The sequence below is a fragment of the Diadema setosum genome, chromosome 17 (assembly GCF_964275005.1).
Source record: "Diadema setosum chromosome 17, eeDiaSeto1, whole genome shotgun sequence".
NCBI classification, from domain to species: domain Eukaryota; kingdom Metazoa; phylum Echinodermata; class Echinoidea; order Diadematoida; family Diadematidae; genus Diadema; species Diadema setosum.
This window is the reverse complement of record NC_092701.1, coordinates 36,030,636-36,055,251: the sequence shown is the minus strand read 5'-3', so window position 1 is coordinate 36,055,251 and position 24,616 is coordinate 36,030,636. Positions and strand designations below refer to the sequence as shown.

The following is a 24,616-nucleotide window of genomic DNA, read 5'->3' as shown; positions in this document are numbered from 1 at the left end:
GCTTACAACCAACCAGTCTAGATATATGCTCATATCACTTAATATGATATATTGGCAAATAATTCAGCCAATTTCATGGGTATCCATTTCAAGGATAATGATTTCTCTGTCAGAATAGGGCCCTTTCCATTTCATATTGACTGAATTTCCTCTTTTGTCTGAAATTTTATAAACATTAAAACCACATCATTTTTGTTTTTATTTATACAATTCTCTCCATTTTCCACAATTACAAAAAAAAAAAGAGAAAAAAAGAAACCCAATCCATTTTTTGTAATATCTAAAGGGTAGGTCATTTAAATGTACATTGTGCAATTTTTCATACCTTTGAATGAACCGATCTTTCAATATAAAAAAAAAAAAAAATTGAGAGAAAATCTTTTCTACATATTTTTAATATGACATCAGTAACTGATGGGATTGGCATATTATTCACATTTTGATTTTGCTTTCATTTTCCCATTTTTCTCCATCCAGATGCAGTTGACGAGTACTGGTTTGAGCAGTGCTACAAAGGCTGCATAAGGGAGCAGGGAAGATTCCCGTGCGAAAAGGATTCTTTTAAATGCGGCGAGTGTTTATACCCCTTGACGACTTTACAAGATGGCAAATGCAAAGGTAAGGAGACACAGCATGCAAGCACATAACAAATTCAAATAACAAATCAGAAATGTTTTAATTAATTGTTACCACATATGACCATTTCTAAGGATTTCATTTCTCCTTCTCCGATCCAGAAGCTTGAGAATTTATCCACCCTTACAGTTTCATAACACCAAACATTACCAGCACTTTGTAAGACCAGAAATTTTTGTGTGCGTTTTAATTTCACAAATTTTGCTAGAGCCAAGATTTGCAAAGTTGAAATGAATGTCAGTGGCAATTCACAAAAATTTTATGGCACGAAAAGGCTGTCTGCTCCAATTTGCACAAATTTCATGCTGCAAAAAAATTCTTGTTTTACAGTAGTCATCTGCTTAGAATCTAAAAGCTGCCAGATATTTTCTTCATCAATGGAACATGTTATATTTGCCAGAAGTTGATGTAGCAAAATGTTTGGAAAAGCTCTCAAGGTTGTCTACCGGTAGAAAGTTTGTAGAGTTTGCTGTCTGCAATGTGAACCATTTATTGGATTTGATGCTGCATCACCGAAAATCCTGACCTTCACAAAATGAGAAAGTTACGAGTCATGTTTCCTGACATTGCATACACCAAACATCTCTTTTTACAAGACTAGGGCAGACAAATCTCGATGGCACACAAATCTGTATTGGTTTAGGCCAGGGGCACATATTTTATAGATATATTCATATATATGTGTATTGCATACAAACAAAAAGATATTGAATTAACCAGGAGAGCCGTGCAATGCAATACATATGCACATATTGCTGAACACAGGGAACGTCTGACTGTGTGCAGACCAAAACAGAATTGTTAAATGAAGACATTTTTTTTTTCTTTGTGAAAAAAGACTTTCCAGAAGCAAACATTGTGCAAGGTGATGGGATCAGTGCTTTAAAATGATGAGAGTGGGTGAGGTAAGGATGATGTCATCGATGACATCATTGCCATCTTCATCCATATTTCAAAATGATTGGTGTGTGGTTTCTTTATCAAACTTGATTAACCTTCATTACAACGCACCATGTGACAACTTTCAATGATCAGCTTTCATTCAGCGGCCATCACAGCCCAACTCACTGTCAACCTCTTGAAGATGTGTTTTATTGCCCTTTGCTCAAGAGCAAATACTGTAGGGATTGATATTCACTTATTCAAGGCAATGTCTCTTTGTTTTCACTTTTCTGTGTTGATCTACATTTTGTGTGTGTTTATGTGTATGTGTTGGCATGTGTATGCATCTTTGTTGGATGGAGGTGATTTAAGTGAGTATTTGAGACACATTCCCACTGGTATATTATAACTTTTTTTTTTGGATAACATACCCACTGGGATGCATCTCTCACTAGAGAGACAAAGAAATCCAGAGACAGACAAACAGACAAACAAAATAGAGAGTGGAGAGACAAGATGGGACTAGGAGACACAACCAATATTCTCTGCGATGAAGAAAAGATGTTTACAAATTGTATCTTTGAAAGGGAAACAGTGTAGAAGCAAACAAGACTTAACATGTACAGGTAGATGCTCATTCAATGACGTCAGTTTGCCACAGTCATTGGTATTTCATAGTCTTAAGAATATTGTAATATCTATGAATAATATTTGTTGGGCTTCCAATAACTTGCTTTCATACAATCATCAGCTATATGAAATCACGCACTTCAGTGTATACACCACAAATCCATAACACACACACAAACCCCCCCCCCCCCCAAATATTGTTGCAATGTGTATGAACTATTCCTTGCTTGATATTTACAAGGGAAGCTTTTTATTAAATCAGCTTCTTGTGAATAATGCATTGATGGATACTACATAATGAAACACAATTTTTTTTTCTCTTAACATTTTATCTGGTGAAGATATGAATGTATTACATTGTAGCCAGTGCAGAGCATACAGTCTGTATCTGCTGAACCAGAGAAATGAATCTTTGAGGTAAAGTGTATTCTTTTCTGATTGTGCATCAAAGTGTGATTACAAAACTCTTTATATTATGCTCAGGCACTTCTGTTAAACTGTAGTTTGTCACTGCCATTTTTTGGTCAGATTTGTAAGATTTGTAAGATTTTATTGACTCTATCGACCCTCTCTCGGGGTATGAGAGTACAAACATATTTACAATATATGAATACAAAAATATAAGTGATAATGTACATGTACGTGTGAAAATAACAGATATAAATAAATATGTTTACAAAACAAGATGTAAAGGACGTTTAACTACTCTACCACTACGTGTACAAACATTCACATCTACTTTACTTTCTACAAAAATACTGTCTTTCTTCTTTGGTATTGAAGAAAACTGAAACATAATAATTCTGACAAATTTGGCTAGTTTTTTCAAATGACAAGCATTAGTTGAATTGTATAGTTTGGCCATATGTAATGCACATGGTCCACTGGCGGTCAAGCTACTTGGTGAATACAATAATATCTCTTTGTTGAAAAAGGGACAAATAATTCCTCCAGTGATACACTGTAAGTTAGCCAGCCCATTCAGGTGTGAAACTGTGCCTCACTCCAACAAGAAGGTCATGGTTACACACTAGGGTTAAGAGATGATCTAGGTTATCTCTATTTTGTGGGAACTACATATAGTTTCTAGATGCCTGTACTAGTCGCTGAAAAAAGCACGCTGTTGGATTTGTCAACAGGCAAATAAACCTCAGTAAGAGTAAAGGAAGTCAGGAACCTTGAGCTTAAAGTTATACTTTTACTACGTACGTAAGTGCGTATCTATGTCTGAAGACGGAATTTCATTTCACAGTTGGTCAGAATACAGATGTGCGCAAATGGAAAAATATTGCGCAAAATAGTGCAGATGCTTAATAGAGTCCTTTGATATCTACCTATTAATCTGTCAATGTATTTGCCAGCTGCCTGATTTACTATAGATATTAGAATGATTAGATATAGCTGCAGCAGATTGTATGACTACAGAACTTGAGAGCATGATGGAACTCGTAAAGCCATTGCTGCAATATCAATTTTGAGGATAATTTCACAGTTCTAGCCTTTGTCTGCAGCTGAAAGCAATGTGCAGATTCAGAATATGTTCTTGAATGAGAGTACAATCACACACAATGTGGGACAGTAGTAAACATCTGATGATTTTCTTCCTCTTGAAAACATCTCCTTGACAGTGACTGGGAAAAATGTGTGTCTACCTTCCACATCACTTTAGTTACATTTCATTAAAAAGATCCCATTAAGTGACACATATTTTGACACTGAAAGTAGCGCACCATTTTTGGAAGGCCTGATCAGAAGATCATTGCCGTCACTTGGGACGAACAAAGTGAGTCTAGAATAATGAAGTTGACCTCTAATCTGCTGTGGATGCATGAATGCACAGAGGTTAAATCTGCTCAGTTCAAGCAGAAACATTAACCTCCATTCCTCTTCATGCCGGAAGATGCATCTGAAAAGTTTTCATCTGATGTAGCATAGGGTATTCCTTATGGGTACAAAGTCAGTCCTCTCCTAATGTCTAGGTGCTGTACTCTATTAAAGATGCAGGTGAATATGGTGTCCCCCCCCCAAAAAAAAAAAAAAAAAAAAAAATATATATATATATATATATATATATATATGTATGTAGTGTTGAGCCTTTTCAATTACAGACTGTAGCTCCACTTCTTGATGTCTTTTTATACCCATCTATGTGATATCCATGCATTTAGATCAATCATCAATAACATCTGTCACAATGTATGACAAAAAACCCTACAACATCCTATAGGCTGCAAAGGAAATTCATCTATTGCCTGAACATACTTAATTCCAAGCCTTGTAGATGGTGATGTACAAGGTAAATTTTAGAAAACAAGTCAAGGAAATCAGTTGATGATGAGAGAAGGAAACAATGTGTGTCAGACTGTCCTCTGTTTTCCTCCTATGATGTCTTACTTCATTCATGAATGGCCTTCTGCATGGCTCACGCTCACATCAAAAGAACGCCGTTCTTCCCCCGAACGTGACTCTCCTGGCTGAGAGGCGTCCGACCGACCTCGTGTCGCACCGTGTCCACCGCAAAATGGCTGCATTTCCTGTTTGCATGGCTAATAATAAATACCTCGCCAGTAGGAGAGGTCACTGCATCTAATAAACTCCCCGTTGGATGATGAGAAACCTTTCAGATTGCCGACAGAAGCCACTTGTGTGAACGCCCTGTAGCCTTTTGAATACTAGTTTAGACATAATAAATGCACCTATTGTAGGTTGGACATAATCAATTCATGAGGAGTAGAGGGGGGATAGTAACTTGTTGGCCAATTCCTGCCAGATCACATTTTTGTTTTTGAGTGCAGTTGTCAGATTGTAAAGAATTTAGCCACCGTTTGGGTTGGTTTGGTTTGATTTACATGTAATTGTATTTCCTGCATTATCTTTCTCCAAGTACAATGACAAATCAATACAAATTGATACAGAGTACCTGGTATGCCAAAAAACAAAACAAAAAGTAAAACATGCAGGTCAATACAGGAATTGTCAATTTCATAACAACATCTTCCCTTATACATATAGATTTAAAGCAACCTGGTAATGCATACTGTCAATACATAGGACCATCATCAAAAGCAGAGCTTGATATGGATGAGGCCCTATTATTTACATTAAAACACCAATAAGCCTACATGCATTTAAATTAACTGTTTTAAAGTACACATATTCCTAAAGAATATATGTTGCATGCTTGTTTAAAGAAAGACGTACATGTACCATCATTGGCTTCATATAAAAATGTCTTTGTGTGCAAGTGTACAGCCTCAGATGTGAAGTTGCTGGTGATTTTTTTTTTTTTTTTTTTTTTGGTGGGAATGATGGAATGATTTGTGTAAAGAGAATGCTCCTTAAATTGGCAATTTTACATGTATGACAGTGCACATGAGAATATGTGAATTGGTTTTATCTTAATTTGGTTATTATTGCATTAAAGAATTGCACATGATATCCGAGTGTAAATATGATGAAGAATTGCTTTGTGCAAAATTTCCGTCTTCATATATAATTTTTGGGGAAAGAAAGACATTTCCTGAAGTAACTTGAGAGACTGCCATCATAACATAGAAAGCTGTCACCTCAGAATCAGCACACACTACAATGTGTATGCACTTCCGCAGGGGTTTCAGACAATGTGCATGTGTGCAACGCTTGTACAAAACTCCTCTACTCAGTGCCAGCGGCAGTACAAGCTCCTTACCAATCTCAAGAGTGATCTTGGAGGAGTCGCACATACGAGGCAACGGGAGTCGCCAAAAATGAGCTCAAATGAGCTGCTGAGGACGCACAAGGTGCATAGAAAAAAGAGTTGCTGTGCAGCACTCCCTCAGTGGACAAGAGAGAAAGATTCTTTTTGTTTTGTTTCTATGGCTTCCATTAGTCCCACACAAGAGTCCTGTCAACCTTGCAAGAAATCTCTGATGTTTTATCGACAGCACTTGTTTCAGTGGTCATTGTGACTGCTTGACAGTCATTTTTAACCTGCAAATGCCAGCATTTCTTCTTTTTTCTTAACAGTAACAGACGATGTCAGTTCAGCATGCAGTTTACCACTGTATGCTATATGAAAGTGTGTCACACACAAAACAATCAGCAATACACAGAAGTACAGTATGTGTGACTATACAGTATGTCCCCCCCCCCCCCAAAAAAAAAAAAAGAAAAAAAAAGAAGAAGATACAACCAGATTTTTGCACTGAAAACTTCCAGTATGATTAAACTGTCTGAATGCCACTTCAGAGTCTTAACCCGTATCGGGCCATCTACGGGATATTCCATAGTTCTTCCGAACGCTGCAGGGGCCACATACGGAATATCCCGTAGTGAATAAAATGACATATGAATGACGTCATTCATTTCCGCTAAGCACTAGGACTATACTATGCATTGAACGGCAGCATGTATTATCATATTAAAGAGTTTTTCTTCTTCTTTCAAATGATATGTAACTTGTTTATGTTTTTTTCATTGCTTGCCAATGAAGAGCGATTGTTTGGAGAGTTGTCTGTTTGTCGGCGTGTTTGCGCGTATGGTGCTGGGCCACTTGGGTGTTTGTTTACACACTTGCGTTGGCCCGATACGGGTTAAAATACCACATCATAGCTATATTTCGCAGAAAACCCCATTCAATTTGGCTAAGTGGTCACAGAGAAATGTGGATCTTTGTAAAGCATGTCATGAGTCTGATTCTTCCAAATTACTTGGATGCTCTTGGAATGGCATTAATGTGAACATAATGGACAGAACTTGGAGGGAAGGGATTCCGGACATGTTCTACAAAACACCTAATTTCTCTTTGACCACTGAAGCATATCAGAAGGGGTTTTCAGTGAGATGTGAGTAATAAATTATAGTTTCACACCCTAAAATTGCATGTGCATTGATTCACTATTTCTAAAGTTACCATTGCAAAGGGTCCCGATGCAATTTCTTTTGGGACATACAGTACAATCATGTAGATCTTAGTTATTAAAGTGAAAGATAGACTGTGCAATGTTGAGAATTAAAATATGAATCTCTTACAGCTAGACTTACACACTGTCAAACTGACCCTTTGGAATGAGCAACAGTAAGCCATTCTCACTAAAATCTAATAAATACAAATCACTAGACAAAGCTACATGGTATAGCAAGTGCAAATTAATTAACACTATTTTTCATCGATGATCACCAAATTCGGGTAGCTATTTCCACATATATGCAGCCTCACCAAGGCATTCATGATTGTACATCTTGAAACCCATAAATGTTTAACCCGGACACGCTTGCTCACCGTTGACTAATGCTGCCCCCACCCCCCCCCCCCAACACACACACACACACATACAAAATCACATCATTAAAGTTGTTTACCATTACAACACATGAAGTGTTAAATTAATATATGAGACAACTTCGAGGATATTCACAAGGGTCCCCATCTTTGCTACAATGTACATGTACTCTTTATTATCATCCCTTCCGTCTTTTATTTCCATGCATCCTCCTATGTTGCCATGATGATGTCATTCCCAGCTGATCATTTTTTCCCCTCGTCTGACATTTCCGTAACCAGCCTTTCAACACTGTTCAGTGCGTGACTGGAGATAGTGTTGGTCTGATTTGTGGGAGAGTGCATCCTCACCATTTATGTCAACATGCAAATCATCAAGAAGTTTTTATGAGCCGTCAAATCCATCCCTTTCCCTCCTTCTCCCTGCGGAGCGAGCAAAGAATTCTACCAAGGCGTTTTGCCCTTTATCTGACATTTTATGTACGAATGACATGTATTCAGTATAGAGCCATGTGGAACCTGAATATCAAGAAATGTCTGCAAGGGAAAAGCAACTTAATATTTAAAAAAAAGAACTTTGTTTCCTGAAATTTTAGGCCATATTGTCCATTGCACATAACAGTCACTTAGTTTACAGTGTTGTGTTTTTTTTTTTTTTCTTTTGGAAAGGAGCAACTGGGGACTATGAAATGCCATAGAAATTATTATCTTTTTTTTTTAATGTGTGAATTGTTTAAAGTAGGAATTGTTAGGTATCTAACCTATTAGGGCATGTGTAGCATGTCATGTACAATGTACATGTGTACTATACATAGGTGAATGTTCTGATAGGAATAACTATAAATTGTGGTGACTTATCTTTATATCAGGTTCAGAAGACATGGCATAAAATCCCTTTCCATATCTACATTTTTAATTTAGTAGGAGATACTGCAACAAACCTATACATAAATATAATATATTTGATTTAAAAAGTGTTCACTAGTAGTCTGGCATGTGCTGAAGATTGATCCCTGTTAGAAATAAGAAGAGAATTAAAACAAAATTTGCGCATTGCTTGGGAGGGCGGAGCGCCTCTCCTCCGGTGGCTGGAGGTTGAAAGATGGCACCCCCGGCCTTCCACCGGATTTTCACATTCATGTCACGCATAACCAGATCTCCATCTTGGAGAGTCGGTGGCGGTAATCAAATCTAGCCTCCCCCCTAGGTGTCGAGGGCCAGTGTACACAAGCTACTGCGGGGTCGTTGCGGGCGAGGGTGATGGGAGGTTCTCACTATACCTGAGTGGGATACCTCAAGTAAATATACCAAGCCCCAACAAGGGAGGAGGAAGAAGGAGAGAAAAAACAGAGTAAGAAAGAAATTAAAGAGGAAAAAGACGTTCACCTCAATTTCCACTGTGGAGGAGAAAATGGCATCTGCTTGACCAGTTCTGACAGGTGTATGGCTTGCGTGTAACCAGATTAGAAGAGTGGCACGCATCACAGGATTTAAAGAAACAAAAGGGCAAGACGAGGGAAAAAAGAGGGCATCCTCTCCATGGCGATCATTTTGTGAGGTGTAGGATGGCAGAGGTGGGAATTCCATTTGCATAGATCAGCGCGGATTGGGAGGTATTGATGATGTACCTCTTTGTAAAGAAGATGTACAAAATCTATGTCTGGGACTAAGGTAGCGAAGAAAATTTGTCGTAGAATTTGTGTATGAGAGGGAATTGGAGTTCCGCTCAGCTTAATGGATATGTATATTGGTGTTCATAATGGATGTATTACAATGTTATGTTTGATTGGTTGTTTTTTTTTTTTTAAATGGACCAGTTTATAATGCATTCACATGAAATAGTTTATCTTTTTACTCGTGTACCTACACTAAATGATGAGCTTTCCAGTTATCACACTCCTATTGTATGCATATCAGTGCGTAGAATATGATTGCATATGTTTTGCTATTCCAGGCAAGCCTCGGGCCAACTATGTGGATGTCAAAAGCAAACCATATAAAATGAAGGCCGCAGGTGTACATTGTACGTATGTAATTTATCTGTAAGGGTAAAGTGATCTTTGCCAGGAATTTTGTAGGGCTGGCTTCTGCCTCACGGTTCGTACGGTACGTGCGCGGGAGCACTTACTGCTTGAAACAAGTGCGATCCATGATCTAATTGTGCGGCCATAATTGGCTGCCGAACTCAATTAGAAGATCACAAGTAGCTCTCAGGGAGCATAATGTGTCCTCATACCTAAATTTAGCATTCTCAAACCTTTGAAGCTTGAACTTGATGATGGAAAATCATGAAATAGAAATAAAGTCAGTACTTCACTGTCCTGTTATTGTCTGTGACAGAAGATGTCATGTGACTTGTGAGCAGTGTAGACTTGGTCATGAAAAATGCTTACTGCTGTTTTTTTTTTTTTTCTAGCTGTAACTCACACAAAAAAATATCCCTTTGATTAGAAAAAAAATGCTTTATTTCAATAAAAAAAAAGCACCCTTGGATGTTAATAAGAATATGTTGTAATAATTTCTATTTCATTCATCCATAGGAAATGGTGGTTATTCTTTGTTAATTGTCCCAGACCTCATAATAAAAAGAAATATGCACTATGAAGCACACACTAACTTCTCAAGAAGCCTTTAAAAAAAGGGGGGAGGGAGTGGGAATGGGGCTATGACTGCACCAGGGTTTTTGTACAAGCAGAGCAATATCCTTAATGATGTAATTTCTAAATTGCCTTCACCCCGCAAACCCAGGAAAAACCTGCAAATACCAGATTCAGTGTAGATTATATATGACGTTAGTAGCAAGGTGGTTTTAATTCTTCTCATAGGATATGTTATGTTTTATTGTGAATATGAAAGTGACAAAGTCAACCTAACTGGGAATCTAAGCACTAATACATGTCATGTCAAAATTATAGGTAATGTTTAGAGGTAAAATGATAGGTAATGTTTATAGGTAAAAGTAAATTGCTCAGAGTTTATGTGTAGATGATATGGTGTTTGTGTTTGTGTATGTCAGCAGAATTTTGTTGTGATATCTCCAAGTAGTTCTGAAGGAATTGAAATGAGAAGGAAGTTGATAATATGGTGTTTGTGTTTGTGTATGTACATGTTATTAGAATTTCGTTGTGACACCCCAAGTATCATAAACGAAGTTAGATGAAAAGGAAATTGTTTGATTATGATACAGTAGCAGAAAGCTTTCTGTTATTGCAAGTCATTTTTCAACAATACTGCAGCTTGACTTCAGTCCATTTTAATCACACTCATGAGGTACTTTTTTAGGGAATGAAAAGAAACAAAGGAGTTTTGTTTACTCAAATTTTGTTAAAAGTTGTGAGTTGAAAGCATTTCAAAAAACAAATATACAGTGTATCTTACCATTGGCAGCTGACGTTGATGAATTCAATTTTGGTGTGGCTGCAGTTTCATAAAAAAGAAAGCAATATATGCACAGTATTCTCATTTCAGTTTAATTTGAACACTGGAATTGCATTACTCTCTTCTCTATGAAAATAAAATTTCCATTTCCTTCCTGAATTGAGGAACATATCTCTTTTCCCCCTCACAAGTTGGTGCCATATGGTGGGTTTTGGTACAGGTTGTTTTATAAGTCAAGAGACGGGAAGAACTGGCCATACGCACAGAAATGTTTTTTTTTTCCCCCGCCGCTCTAGGCAAGGGTTTGCTGACGCAGGCATTCTGCCGGGCGGACTTGCGTCACTCTCAAAACAGCATACTGTACGCTAGAGAGCATCGTCCACCTAAGTCTCTTCACCCTACCCCCTCCCTCTGGGCCCCGACAGCCGTCCCCACCCCACCCCACCCCACCACCCCATTACCACTCTACCACCCTTGCGTTCAGCCCTGTGCGCTGTCACATGAAATAAATTGTGCATCGCATATTTCTGAATCAATAACTGATGGTGTGGAATACAATGTAAGACACCCAACTTGACTGACAAACACTCACACTAAGGAACTGAGGTATGCGTGCATAATAATCATAAATGCATCATGTGATCTAAGTAACCACCAGTACTGCCAGTTAGGGATGGACTCTACAAATTCTGTGACTTTATATATTTTCAAACATATGTTCATATCTTATGCTGAAAGCAGCAATGGAGAAATGTAGAGTTGTAACCTGATTCATTTTTTTGAAATCGTTATTCTGCAACCAGAGTAGTAGAAGATTATGGAATACACTGAACCTACATTCGGAGGAATACCATCACTGTGTTTTTTAATCAGAAGGAATGCCATTTTTTTTTTTTTGTCAGTGGTTGATTCTTGGAATTATCTGCTTGATATTAATGTAGAATTCTGGTGGTGACACATAACATAATGAGCCCCTTTCTGTCTTTCCCCATAAAGGTTCTTGAATAAAACATTACATTCATGAGAAGGTCCACCTTGGTAGTGGATGTTGAAGACTCATCCTACTTATAAGGGAAGCAATAATTCAATCTTTGCCATCTTTCCAAATGACTCATGTCTAAGGAAAACAATACAGCATGGTATGACATCCTACAGGGCAGGACACTTTTGACCTTTCTGTCAGTTTTTGCTGTGACTAGCATGCTTTCACCTCCACACACCAAATGATAGCCCTGCCTTATGGGAGAGCTTCTTTTTTTTTTCCCCATCTCTCTCTCCTTCGTCATCACGAGAGCTGGCTAAGAATAGACGTGTGGAGCGGAGGACGAGCGAGATTGTGATATTGAAAAAGATTTACCGCATCCAAAGAATAATGGGATGGCAAGGGGACAAGTGGGTCTTTAGATGTGTGTGTGTGTGTGTGTGTGTGTGTGTGTGCGCCAGAGCATTGGTAAGAGTGTAGTACAAAAATTGTCGGCCGCTGGTTGGTTTTTGTGTGTGCTGTGAGTGCGTGCAGACTGGTATGTTTGTGTTTGTGGGTTGTTGTTTTGGTTGTTTTTTTTTGTGACGTTCCAGGTTTCGGAGTGCCATGATTTGATTTTCTCCCGCGCTTGAATGATGATGTAACAACCATATGGTACGCTCGCCACCAACATTTCCCCCTTTGTAGTGCAGACCTTTGCAGAAATTGTGCTACCTCCATCCAGTAGATGTGGAATATGTAGTATATACAAAGTGTTGATCAGAGAGTATCGAGCTATTTGCTGCATTTTTGTGTCCAGGAATGTCATATTTTCTATCAATAGTTCGAGTTACATTGAGATTAAATCTCATTTGTGACTAACCTGTTGTATGATATGCTAGAATCCTTGGGTGTCAAATAAAAGAGCTGTACCGATATCCATACTGTACCTGTGCTCTGACTCTGATTATATGAAACATTGATGTACTTAGAATATAGCATGCACTTTAATTGCATCCATCGTATGAGCGCTCTCGTAATTCTTGACAGTACTTCATTTTTTATTAAGGCCATAATCACTGACATCTAATTGAGTTCCAAACTGAATACTTCTGCATTCTGATGGCTAGTATGAAATGGAGAAACATTACCAACCCCCCTTCCCCACAAAAAGAAAGAAAGAAAAAGAAATGGTACTTAATTCAGACCTTTCCTCAGAGTAATGAAACTGGAACTTTCTGTATGATGGAAGGGAAAACATTTACATTTCCTGTGAATTTATTCTGACCCCAAAGGAAGTCCACTGTTATTCTCAGTAGAAAAAGAAGAGTATACATTCTTGAGTGACATGAAGGTCATTTTTTCATTTCTTTTTTGAATGCTCTGAGATGTGTTACCCTAAGATGCCATACACAATACCAAGAGACTTCATTCTTCAACCATGAAAAATTTCTGGATTTGTACAACCTTCAAACATGCTAAACACATCAGATTTTTCTTTCAGTCACCAACTCTTAATCCTGTCAGTTTTTTTTTTTTGTCCGATAACTATTAATTGCTGAATCTTGACTAAGGGGAACTATCATGCTGTAGTACAGTGCAGCAGGTTAGATGGTATGATTGATGTTTGCACAAAATTAAAACAACAAACAAACTCATGTGCTCGCGAATATAAAATAATAAAACACCAGTGCAATATTCTTAAGTTACTCAACAGCAAGAAAATTTATGACGAATGCTTTTGAAATAGAAATATGCTGAAGATGAGGTACATGTACAGCTGTAGGTTGAATTGCAGCTCTGTATTATCCATAGTGAATAATTGCTGAATGCTGGCATATGCTGAGTATATTCTTGTTTGCACTGACACTTGAGACATACAATGTCTCAAAGCAATTTGTTTTTCAATATCTCCAGTAGATATGATCATAGATTGTTTGGACAACTGCACCTAATAAAATTCAACTACAAAGTATGAATATCATTCGTGCATGGTGTTTGTCCAGGGGGACAAAACCCTCCAGCCAACTGTAATAGAAACATGTAAATGGACAAAGGGATATTTTTGTTGTGTGAAAATGTGAAATATCAGACTGTTCATGATCAGTAAAGTGTACAGAACCTCCTAACGGCCCAGATTAGATGAAGAGAAATAAGAAGGAGAAGAAGGAGGGGGAGGAGAAGAAGAAGAAGAAGAAGAAGGAGAAGAAAGTTCCAGAAATACCTTGGATGAAATGCTGATGTAGACTCCCAAGCATGAAAATAACCACCATGAATCAGTGCACAAATGCAAAAAATAAAATGCAAGGTTTATGTATGATGCAATAAGAATTAACATTTTTATTTTTTTTTCTGCTAATGTTTTTATTGTTGTTGTTGTTATTAAGGAGAAAAAACTTTCAAATCCAATTCAGTGTTTGTCTCTCAAGAAAGATTACACACTGTTGAGTGCAGAAACCCAGAGCACATTCTGGAATTCAAACACTCAACCCACTGCCCTATTTTCGAGCTCATAACTAGTTATGCCAAGTATTATGTCACCATCTGTGTGCAAATTCCTGCTATCTGAATCCGGATGGATCTGAACAATAAATTGCCTGGGATGGCTGTATGCACGGGCCCTTTATCTGTGCCTGTCAGCACCACTCAACGAGCTGATAATAATTCCTGGTCAATTTGTAGTCACCGACAATCAAAACTCTCACGCGCGAGATGTGTATGTTTGAGTGGTAGTGGCCTAGCTGGCTTCCTACTGAAGCTTGGAGTGGTGCTTTTTTTAATCATCCATGTAGAAAGTCCAATTTGAAATCTAATGACCAAGTTCACCTGTCAGTGAAAGAACTCAGGATGACTTCATATGTGAATAGAAAAGACAGGAAGAAGAAAGAACCACTTGAAGAAGCTTCTGGACTAATATACACCTGCAATATGCTAGCTCGTCACTTCTTCTTCTGTTTTTGATTTATAAATGATCATAGTGATTTTAACCTTTACAACGCTATCAGGTGGGTCTACATATATTTCAGCCAGAGAGTCGATGTTTAATCATAAGTTGTGAAAGATAATTACAGTTTGTATGATGAGACATCTTTCTACACTATCAATCTACTCCCAAAATAGGTGCTTTATGGAAAGAAAAGGGACTGTTTTATGGTTTAAAAAATTTGTTAACAGGAGCAATTATTTAACAGTTATTGAAGAATGTGAAAGACTGTTTTCTCAAGAACTCCTGAATTGCACTAACATTCAATGTGCAAAGAAAAAACATCATTAGCAGGACTTTTCAACTACTCTCCCTCTCCACAGGGAAAAAAAATCAGCAGGTTCAGGATCATCATATTTTGTCACTGCAATTGTGCTGTAAATAAAATGGTCTTCTGGTATAAATGCAGATGCTATCTAATGTAGATGTAAACATAGTATGTGTTCGTCAACAACACAAAATCAGTAGACGGGAACTGCTTATAAATAAAGAAAGCCAACATCTGCAGAATGTGTGATAGCTTGCGTGGAACTTTGACCTTCATGTAATTAGTTCCATGTCACCTTAACCAGCTGTAACGTCTTGTTGAGAACATCCTTGAGGCTGTAAAGCTACTTGTCTTTTTTTTTTTCTTGGGTATTGTGTTTCATGAGAACAACTTCATCACAACCTATGCCTGTGTATTGCTTTTGGTAGGGTGATGTTAACTACATATGACATTTGTCAGTATGTCCAGTCAGTGATGATTGCCAAATAATTGATGGAAAAAGATATTCTTGTGATATATTTGTGATATGCTTGTTTGTTTTGTTATAGCACAGTATACAGCTTTTGAAAAAGGTTTTATGCTAATGGGATATACACAGGAGATCATACATGTATAATGAGCAATACACAATATACAACTAAGTACATGTAAATTTGGAACAAGCATTCAATGTTGTAAATACTTTAATAACTTTCGCACATTCATTTCAGAAGGCAATACTTTTGTTCTGGTTTCTGTTTGACAAAGAGAATTTGAGAAGTAAACGTTGAAAGTAGGGCTTTATCTTCTCAAATGCTAAGCAGTACCAAAAGAACATGTTAGTGCAAAGAAAAATAATCACAACATGATGAATAATCCAATATTGTGTGAGGGTGAGGAATGTTGATAATGGAATATATAGTGGATTGTTGTTATACCAACTAACACTATATACTAAGGTACACCACATCCACAGCAGCACCAAAAGCTAAAAAAAAAAAAAAATAGAGAGGAGTAAATTGTTTGCTTTGACAATTATGTATTCCTGTATTCCTATTTTTAGCTGCTTACACTTAGAGCTGGTTTATGCCCATTTTCTCATCTATCTGGTGTATGGCAGGCAATCATTAGGACCACCTTGGCATATCTAATTGTCCATCATGTAAATAGGGCAGGAGTGGACGTTGGGCTGGCCTCCCTCCAAATGTCAAGGAGTCATCTCTGGTGATGTTTTTAGACCATGTCGTATCGATCTCTCTTAATGGACTGCGTAAAGATCCTATGCCAGTCCCTTGCTTGTTGACAGAATCTACAATCTTATCCCCTTCTCCTTCCACATGAAAAATTATAAGGGGAAAGAAAGAGCAGCTGGGCCACACAGCACATACTGTAGGCAATAATTTTTTGTGAAGGAATATAAAGGTAAAAAAAAAACAGCTCATGCAAGTAATGGGTAATCTTCCCATGGTTTGAATTGAGATTTACAAATGTGGAGTGACGCAGGATCTGCAATAACTCCTGATTTGGAATATGAGTTCTGGGCTGTGGGAATATGTCAGTATCAGTCAAGATGGATGTGACAACTCCATCAAATGCTCGGAGGCAAAACCTTGAGTTACAATGAGAAAATAACTACTTCCAATTTTTCTTCTTATTATTTTGTGTGGCTTCACTATGATTCAGTTTGGCATCAATATGTATGGGTTCCTTGAGGCTGGACCACCAGGGGTTTTGTTTTGTAACATGAAACGTTTTCATTGATAGATTGTAATGTGGATAGATGTACATGGACATTGCATGTGTTTGCTTGGTTGGTTGAAGCTTAAGGGTTGATGGTTGGTTTAATGTATGTTTGAATGTTTCATGCTGAGTGTTGAACTGGGGGGGGGGGGTGGAGAAATAGATGTTTGTAACCCAAGATGGTACTTTTGGGATTGTATAAAAATGTGACACAGCAAAATTGCAGTATGTTTGAGCTGAGAATACAATATTCTTCATGAACATCATCATCATCTGTATCAGTTTATTCACCAGATTCATTAAATAGAAAAAAAAATCCATAGTCATGAGTAGATGAAGTTACAATCATGTCATTGAAAGAGAGGAGCATTAGACTCAATCTGCAGTGGGCCAGGCCAGGCTGCCCTGGGCTTAGAGAAGGACAACCTAATGACTCTATAGATCACTGAAAACAAGCCATCCTCACGTATCCCGCCCTGACGCAAGCAATATCGATCAGTACAAAAAAAGGCAAGTAAATATTGTATAATTAATGTCAAAGTGTGACAATGTACTAATGGCATGTTATGATGGTGATCATCTTAAGAGTTATTGTTTTTTTTTTTTTGGGGGGGGGCTGGCAAAACGGTAGGTCCTACCACTTGTAAAAAGAATCATTTGAATAACAGTTCAAGACATGGATGAAAAATGGACGAAACTTGAGATTTAGGCAAATAAAATAGTGCAAGTATTGATCTCAAGTATTGTAATTCTTGGTCTTACCACATGATCACTGTAGAGGCTGAATTCAAAATACTGATTTGTGTTCTCATGCTAATTTCATAGATTCATAGCTATGCTTCAACGTGGAATGTTGCCTGGTTTTTTAATAGGCATGCACAATTGAGCATCCACAAGCTTTCTAGAAAATTGCATGTTAAAAGTTACCGTTGGGTTGTGTGTATGTGTTTTTTTTAGTTTTTTTTTTTTTTTTTTTTTTTTTTTTTTTTACTCGCGCACCAGTAGATCTTTAACAAATGACATACAGTGTATATACATCAAAACAGGGGACACACACACACACACAGACACATTCTGTACACACACCTGTGGGGCTCCTCATGACAAAAACTTTTTATCACTTAAATCAGATATGTGGATTGACTTAGTTCATATGTTAGGATTTTATATCTGATATTGTATGAACAGTGTAAATGACTGATTTTAATTTGGTGATGATATCTGTGGGTTGACTCAATTCATGTTAGGATTTTGTATTTTATGTTGTATAAGCAGTGTATAAAATGCTTGATTTTACCTGGCAATGATATTTGTTAGTACAAAGTGTTGTGCTGAAAAATTTTTACCCCTTCCAAGTTGTGTCCCCATTCTATTACAAAGACTTGATGGGGACAACAATTAATGCCGGAATCCAAGTTCACCATTCAAGTCCCCGTAGGCACATAAAGAAATGAAGACGGATTCAAAACATGTTTCAGTAAAAAGAGATGACTGTGTTCGGTACGGTGAGGGAGTTCTGGCAGTAAACATGTACATTCTTGCTAACATTGTGTTTGCCTTTTCTAAATAACAAAATGCCTCATTTGAGAGTATCTTCTTCCAAGTATTGAAGACTTCACCTTTTCAAAAGATGTTGAGAGATGTGTTGTTGTTGTTGTTGTACTGTGATGCTTTTTTTACCAAGTTCTACCATGACTCTGGTACAGTACTGGAGTATGTGCTGCTTCTGATGACCTTTTCATCACCACTGTTTTCTTCCTGTGTTCTCCAGAGTCTAAAGGAGCTGAAAATTCTTCGACAAAACCTCCAAAAAATGGTCATTCTCAGCATGAAAACTCATTAAGTTTTATACTAAGAGTCCTCATTACTCTGAAAACTTGATACATTAGCTCTGATGCAAAAAAAAAAATAAAAAATAAAAAATTCAAAAAGATCTGAAGATTTCTGGGAAAACTGTGCATGCCCAGCTAACTCTTTCAGTCGTTACAATGTACTAGCATGCTATTCAGTTTGCGCAAAAGGAGATAAAAAAAACCCCCAGCACAAATGTGGGTAGAAAACTCTGATATGACTGCCTTCATGTTTGATTATTAGGGTGCACATCACGAGACTGACACCCACAAGTCATATAGCCTTCGAGCTATACAGCCCACGAGTCATACAGCCCATGAGTTCAAAACTAAGCAAACAAGATTCACGAGACCAACACATTAAACCCTGTGTTGTATCTGTCAAACTTGTGGGCTGTTTTTACCTAGTGTTGGTCTCATGGGCTTTATTTGCCTGGTGTCAAACTTGTGGGCTGTAGGACTCGTGGGCTGTATGACTGATGGGTGTCGGTCTTGTGGGATGACCGCGATTATTTCATGCTGAAAGAAGAGTGAATATGGAATTCAAGTGATCCAAATCATTGCTTTCCTCCATTCTCAATACAAAACACCTTGTGAAGTTTCATGGGAAGTTAGAAAAATCCACTCTGAATTTTTTACCCTCTGGTGTAATTTGATGCAACTGCCAGACAACTTTCAACCTGATCTTTGCAATTTTCCTAATTTTCTGGATTTTCAAACCCAATAAGAATGGCCATACAGTCCCCGCGTTCACATTGGTCCCCGCGACGCGGGGAAAGTCCCGAGCTGTGGGACTTTCTCCTCAAAAACCATAATGTGAACGCTCGCTGGGACTTGTCCCCTCGTCCCCGCGAAGCAAGTCGGGTACGGGGACAAGATTTGGAGGGGAGAGTGACCTTGGGGCGCAATTGATAGCGTCCAGCTGTGGTCATCAAATGTGCGCATGCGCTATGCCTGGATTCAAGTGGCAGAGCTCGCTCCAAGCCCTAAAATGCCCCCACAGCTCGGGGACAGATGAGATACCAATGTGAACGGTCAGTCGTAAAAAAGATAAGATCTCTTGTGGCTGTCCCCGTGTTGCGGGAACCAATGTGAACGCAGGGACCATGGTATCCTTCCAGTAATAGGTATGTGTTGTAGCAATACTGTGCTCCAGGACAGAGAGATGTGATGTAGTCATAGGTTTTCACTGGCCTTGGCCAAGCTTGTGTAAGAATTGTTTACATGCCTGGATGTAAAATCGCACTGATCCAGAATGATAAGCATTAAACATATCTCATTCCCCCATCCCAGTGTGTGGAATATGAAATAAGAGAGAATATGGATGATGATGTTGGTGATAATAATGATAATGGCAATAGGAATTAAAGATAAAAATGAAATAATCATTCTTATCATTGTTATTTTTTGATAATCATCATTACGATGATCATTGTAATGATAGTAAACAGAATAACAACAGCACTATTAAGGATAGCAATTATGATGCGGACAAGATCAGTTGTTCACTGTTGCTAGTAAAACATTGAATTACTGCACCAGTGACATTTTTTCTTTTCATCAAGCATCTTTGGGAATGATAATTCTGTTCCTGTCTGAAATGTTCCTAAATGTGCATTTAAAAGCTAAAGTCATTAGAAGCATAATTACTGGACCCTCTTTCCATTTTCTCTTTCTTACCTTCATCTGTTTTGAAGAGACCAGCAGATCATATTTCATTTAAGAATCTTACTCCTACATATGCATTTGTGCTGGTACAATAAAAGAATTCATTGGGTACAGGTGTTTTAGTGTCAGTCCTATCTATCTCAAATTCAGAAAGTCAGAAGTACACTCTAACTGTGCTGCATGAAAGGTGTGCATTATAAACACACCATGTCAAATTACAGTTGTAGCTTCTGGGTTAACTCTGTAATGATGATTAGTAACCTTCTTGCATGCAAACTCAATAACATTTTGAGAATTTGGTAGTGAAAAGGTTAATTCTTATTGAAATAAAGGCTTGTTCATATGATATACGTGTGTACTGTAATACCATAAATCTTTGTGTGCATTAAACTTTTGTGAATGTTGCAAGGAGCTGGCAAGCTTTGCGACTGTAAAATGGACGCAAAAGTTTTTTGTCTATGATACACAGTACATTGAATGCCAGTGGCAATTCGTGAAAGTTTCATACCGCACATGTTTCTAATTTTACAGCAGATACAGATGTCAGCAGACTAACTGTTATGTAAGTACCTGCATATCTTCATATGACACAAAATAAGAATTTATTTCAAATTAGCATATCTGTGTTGAATTATCATGGCACCCCTGTAAATATGATATAATGACTAGATTTGGTTGATATGTACAAAATGTAGATAGACCTATTGCAGCCTCATGATCAAATGATGTGTGGATATCTTTCGCTATAACCCTTATCCTTGTGGTCACACTCTCACATCTGAGAAACATATGTGCATTGTTCGGTATGCCACCACTGATGGCATTTTTAAGTAGCGGTCCTCTGAGGCCGAGACCGCTCTCCATGAACAGACCTCGTCCGATGCAGACTCTTCATCCGTGTGAGGCTAGGGACGGCGGCGAGATTTGTTCAGGCTTCGAGTTTTCATATTCAACGCTCGCCTCACTCGGCCATCCCAGGCAGGTAGTCCTGAATGTCACCCATACCCGAGAGCCATGGCAGGGGGGTGATTGGAGGGGGGTTCCCCTGGGAGGGGACGGGTGAGAGGAGGCGGAAAATGAAAGCTATCCGTCTCCATTCAAGGGAACACTCTATGCCCCATTGCACAGATGATATATATCAGTGGGCCTCTCTCTCTCTCTCTCTCTGTATGTACCAGCATTGTATGTAAGTATGTAAGTTTGTACAATGTGGGAGGGGTGTACAATGTGTACCGGTATGTATAAAATGTATGTATGTGTATGTGTGTGTTTGTGAGTGCATCTGTAGGCCTACATTGTGTCAGTTTGTTTGTTTGTTCGTATGGGGGCATATATGTGTGTGTGTGTTTGTGAATGCATCTGTAGGCATATATCAGTCTTTTATTTTGTTTGTCTGTTTCTATGGGGTATCTGTACTGTAGGTGTGTGTGTCTGTGAGTCCATCTGTATATCCATTTGTCAGTTTGAATGTCTCTCTCTCTATGGGGGGAAGGGGTTGGAAGGAAGAGGAAATTGTGTAGAGTGAGAGAGACTTTTATTGAGGAAAGGGAGCCTCGTTGGTTGGTTCATTGTTTATCATTCTTTATCGCGGTGAAGATGGAGGGGTTAGCAAAACCAATCTCCCGAGAACATGACCAGCACGTACCATCCTCTGTGATCACCGATGAAGTGAAATTTCTCGCCCTCGGAGGTGAGAGTTTTCCCCTCTTCTTCCCCAGCTCACTTAAAGAGAGAATCTCTCTTTGCATGTAACCCCATTTTCTACCAAATTAAACTGATGAATGACTGTATGCTGGGCACTGGGGACATAATTTGTCAAGTTTCAATCCAAACTACCTTCTGGTTGGGGAAACTACCTTCTGGTTGGGTATTGAGATTTATCATGTCTTGAAAGCTCCATGTATGCTGTGTTTATCTTATGGGACTATAAGCCTACAGTAATATCAATGCACTCCATGAAAAAAAAAAATTCCTAACAGTGTTGACTACATGTACGGAAATAGTGATTTCATTTCATTTTGAATTGTAACATTTTCTATGAATTTGTACCTACTGAAAAAATAAAAACACAACATGCAGCACATTCTACATGTATGTTACATGGGGATCTGCTTAGAGATGCTTGTTTGTTGGTCTGCAAAAAGGCGGACTCAGATTAGCACTTATTTATCAACTTAGGAAAGACTACAGATGAACGATCAGGAAAGAAAAATGCCACCATCATAGTAACCCAAGATCGAGGACAAATGGGATATAAACTATAAAACTGTTCATGATGTTTGCCAAGATATCTGTCAAATATGAAAGAATTGTATTAAAAGCAGTTTATCAAGTATTTCCTGAAATTCTTTCCAAAATGTAAGAAACATTGTATTCATAATACTTTGTTTCATGTTACTCGCCCACAGTGACAGATTGCTTTTGTTTGAATAAATGCCCTCAGGTAAAGGTGAATGCTTTTCTCCACAGTTAGATTGTTTGAGATTTTTGATGAATTGTCCCCCCCCCCCCCCCATGAGGGGAAGCAAATATTTTATCTTTGGACAACATCATCCAGGATATGTAGGATATGTACCTCTGGCTAGATAGACAGAAGAACAGGAACTTGTTTGAAGTATTGTCTGCAGAGGTAATTTACCATGGGATGTACTCGTTGAGAGATGAGTGTCTGACATCATACACTTCAGTATCTCCCCAGAAAGACTCTGTGGTATCATCACAATTCACACACTATCAGGAGAGCCATTTAACATGTCAGTCTAAGAGATCATGTGTTACATTGTTGACATTACCCTATATGGATCTCCCCCCCCCCCCCTTTATGGTGATGTGTTGCCTCTCATGTCTTGTGTTCTATGTTTACCTGTTTAAAGGGATGGTACAGTATTGGTGGAGATGAGAATTGGGCTTTTAACTTTGTGTGAGATACCAAGAAAACACTTATGATAATAGTACAGAGCATACCATTTTAAGAGGAATTCAAATTTTATTTGATTAAAATCGGGTTTGGAATGACTGAAACATCAAAAAACAAAGTAAAACAAAGCGATCGTAATAAAATGTGGGTCCCACACCTCATTGAATCGCTCTGTTTTGGATATCTCGGCCATTTCAACACCAATTTTCATCAAATAAACATTGAATTCCTCATGGAATTACATGCTCTTTCATATTTCATAAGAGGTTTCTCATTATCTCACCAAAAAATGTTAGAAACCTGAAATTTGGTCTCAACCAAAACTATACGATCCCTTTGAGTACCACTCTGCAGCTGCAAGAAGAGTAGTTTAGTTCTACTGTGTTGATGTCTTTCGACAGGGCAGGATATTTACATCTCCAGGCCTGCTACACCTGAATTGTCACGTCTTCATGCCAAGCCACATGGAAGCGTGTAGAGCACTTTTTCACACTGACAAACAAACTTGTTTGGCAACGTGTTTACAAACAAGTCTTCTGCCTTTCCAAATCTGTAAGCTACAACTTAGAATCACAATGCTCCCAATAACATTTCCCATTGCTGCTGTAAGTCATATTTTGCGAGTTGTACATCAGAAATATTTTCCTGTGGAATGTAGCCTGATTATGGGGTGTTCATTTGGAGTCTTTCCTCTCTCTCACCTGCACAACACAATTTAGAACTTGGTTTGGTCTGACCATGTTATCTCTTCTGCCATTGTGTATGTTTGATTGACACATCATGAAGTAGATTAGTGCAACTATTGCATGGATTGTCATTTGGAGTTAGTGCTCATATATGATGTTTTTCACTTTTTAAAAAAAATTGTAAAATTTCTCAAGCTCCAAAAATGTCAAAAAAAATTAGTCAGATGAAAATTCAAGTTCAAAGGTCAAGTTCAGAGGTCAAGGTCAGCAAGAAGACTCAGTTCAATATTTGAATAGTCTATGATTCTTATATGATTCGTATAACACATGTCTTATAGAAAGGCATGTGAGAAACATGGTTAAAAACAATTTTTTCTGTTAGTCAGTAACTACTCGTCACAACAGACTTTCAAACTGCAGAAAAAAAAAAACTTATTTGGAGATTCTCACCTTTTGACTCATAAATCAGACGTGACAATATTGCAAATATGTGCCTTTCTGAGTAGTTCTTCCTTAATAAACTTGAAGAAAGATTTACTGCTGCAATCAGATGCTTGTAAAAGTATGGTGTCGCCACAAATCAATAATCAACATCTTTGTGTAATCCTGGGAATTAAAGATGCCTGTCATTTCTGCTGCTAAACCTGCAAAGATCAATTTTTAAAGTAGTGCTTAGAATATACAATTCGAAGGTTAAAAAAGAGGGAAATGAATTATTCCTAGAACAACTCCTAGAATTAAACCTCAAAAAAAAAAAGTTCATACAATGTCAAATAGT

At 38.0% G+C, this 24,616-nt stretch overlaps 1 protein-coding gene across 1 annotated transcript in view; it reads left to right on the top strand.

Annotated features, from left to right (window-relative positions):
- The window catches only part of LOC140240952 (neural proliferation differentiation and control protein 1-like), a 118,016-nt gene that overhangs the window by 25,916 nt on the left and 67,484 nt on the right, over positions 1 to 24,616 (top strand). Inside the window, exon 2 of the mRNA XM_072320724.1 lies at positions 478 to 618. Within this exon, the coding sequence (XP_072176825.1) occupies positions 478 to 618 (141 nt within the window). The remainder of the gene's footprint in view (positions 1 to 477; positions 619 to 24,616) is intronic.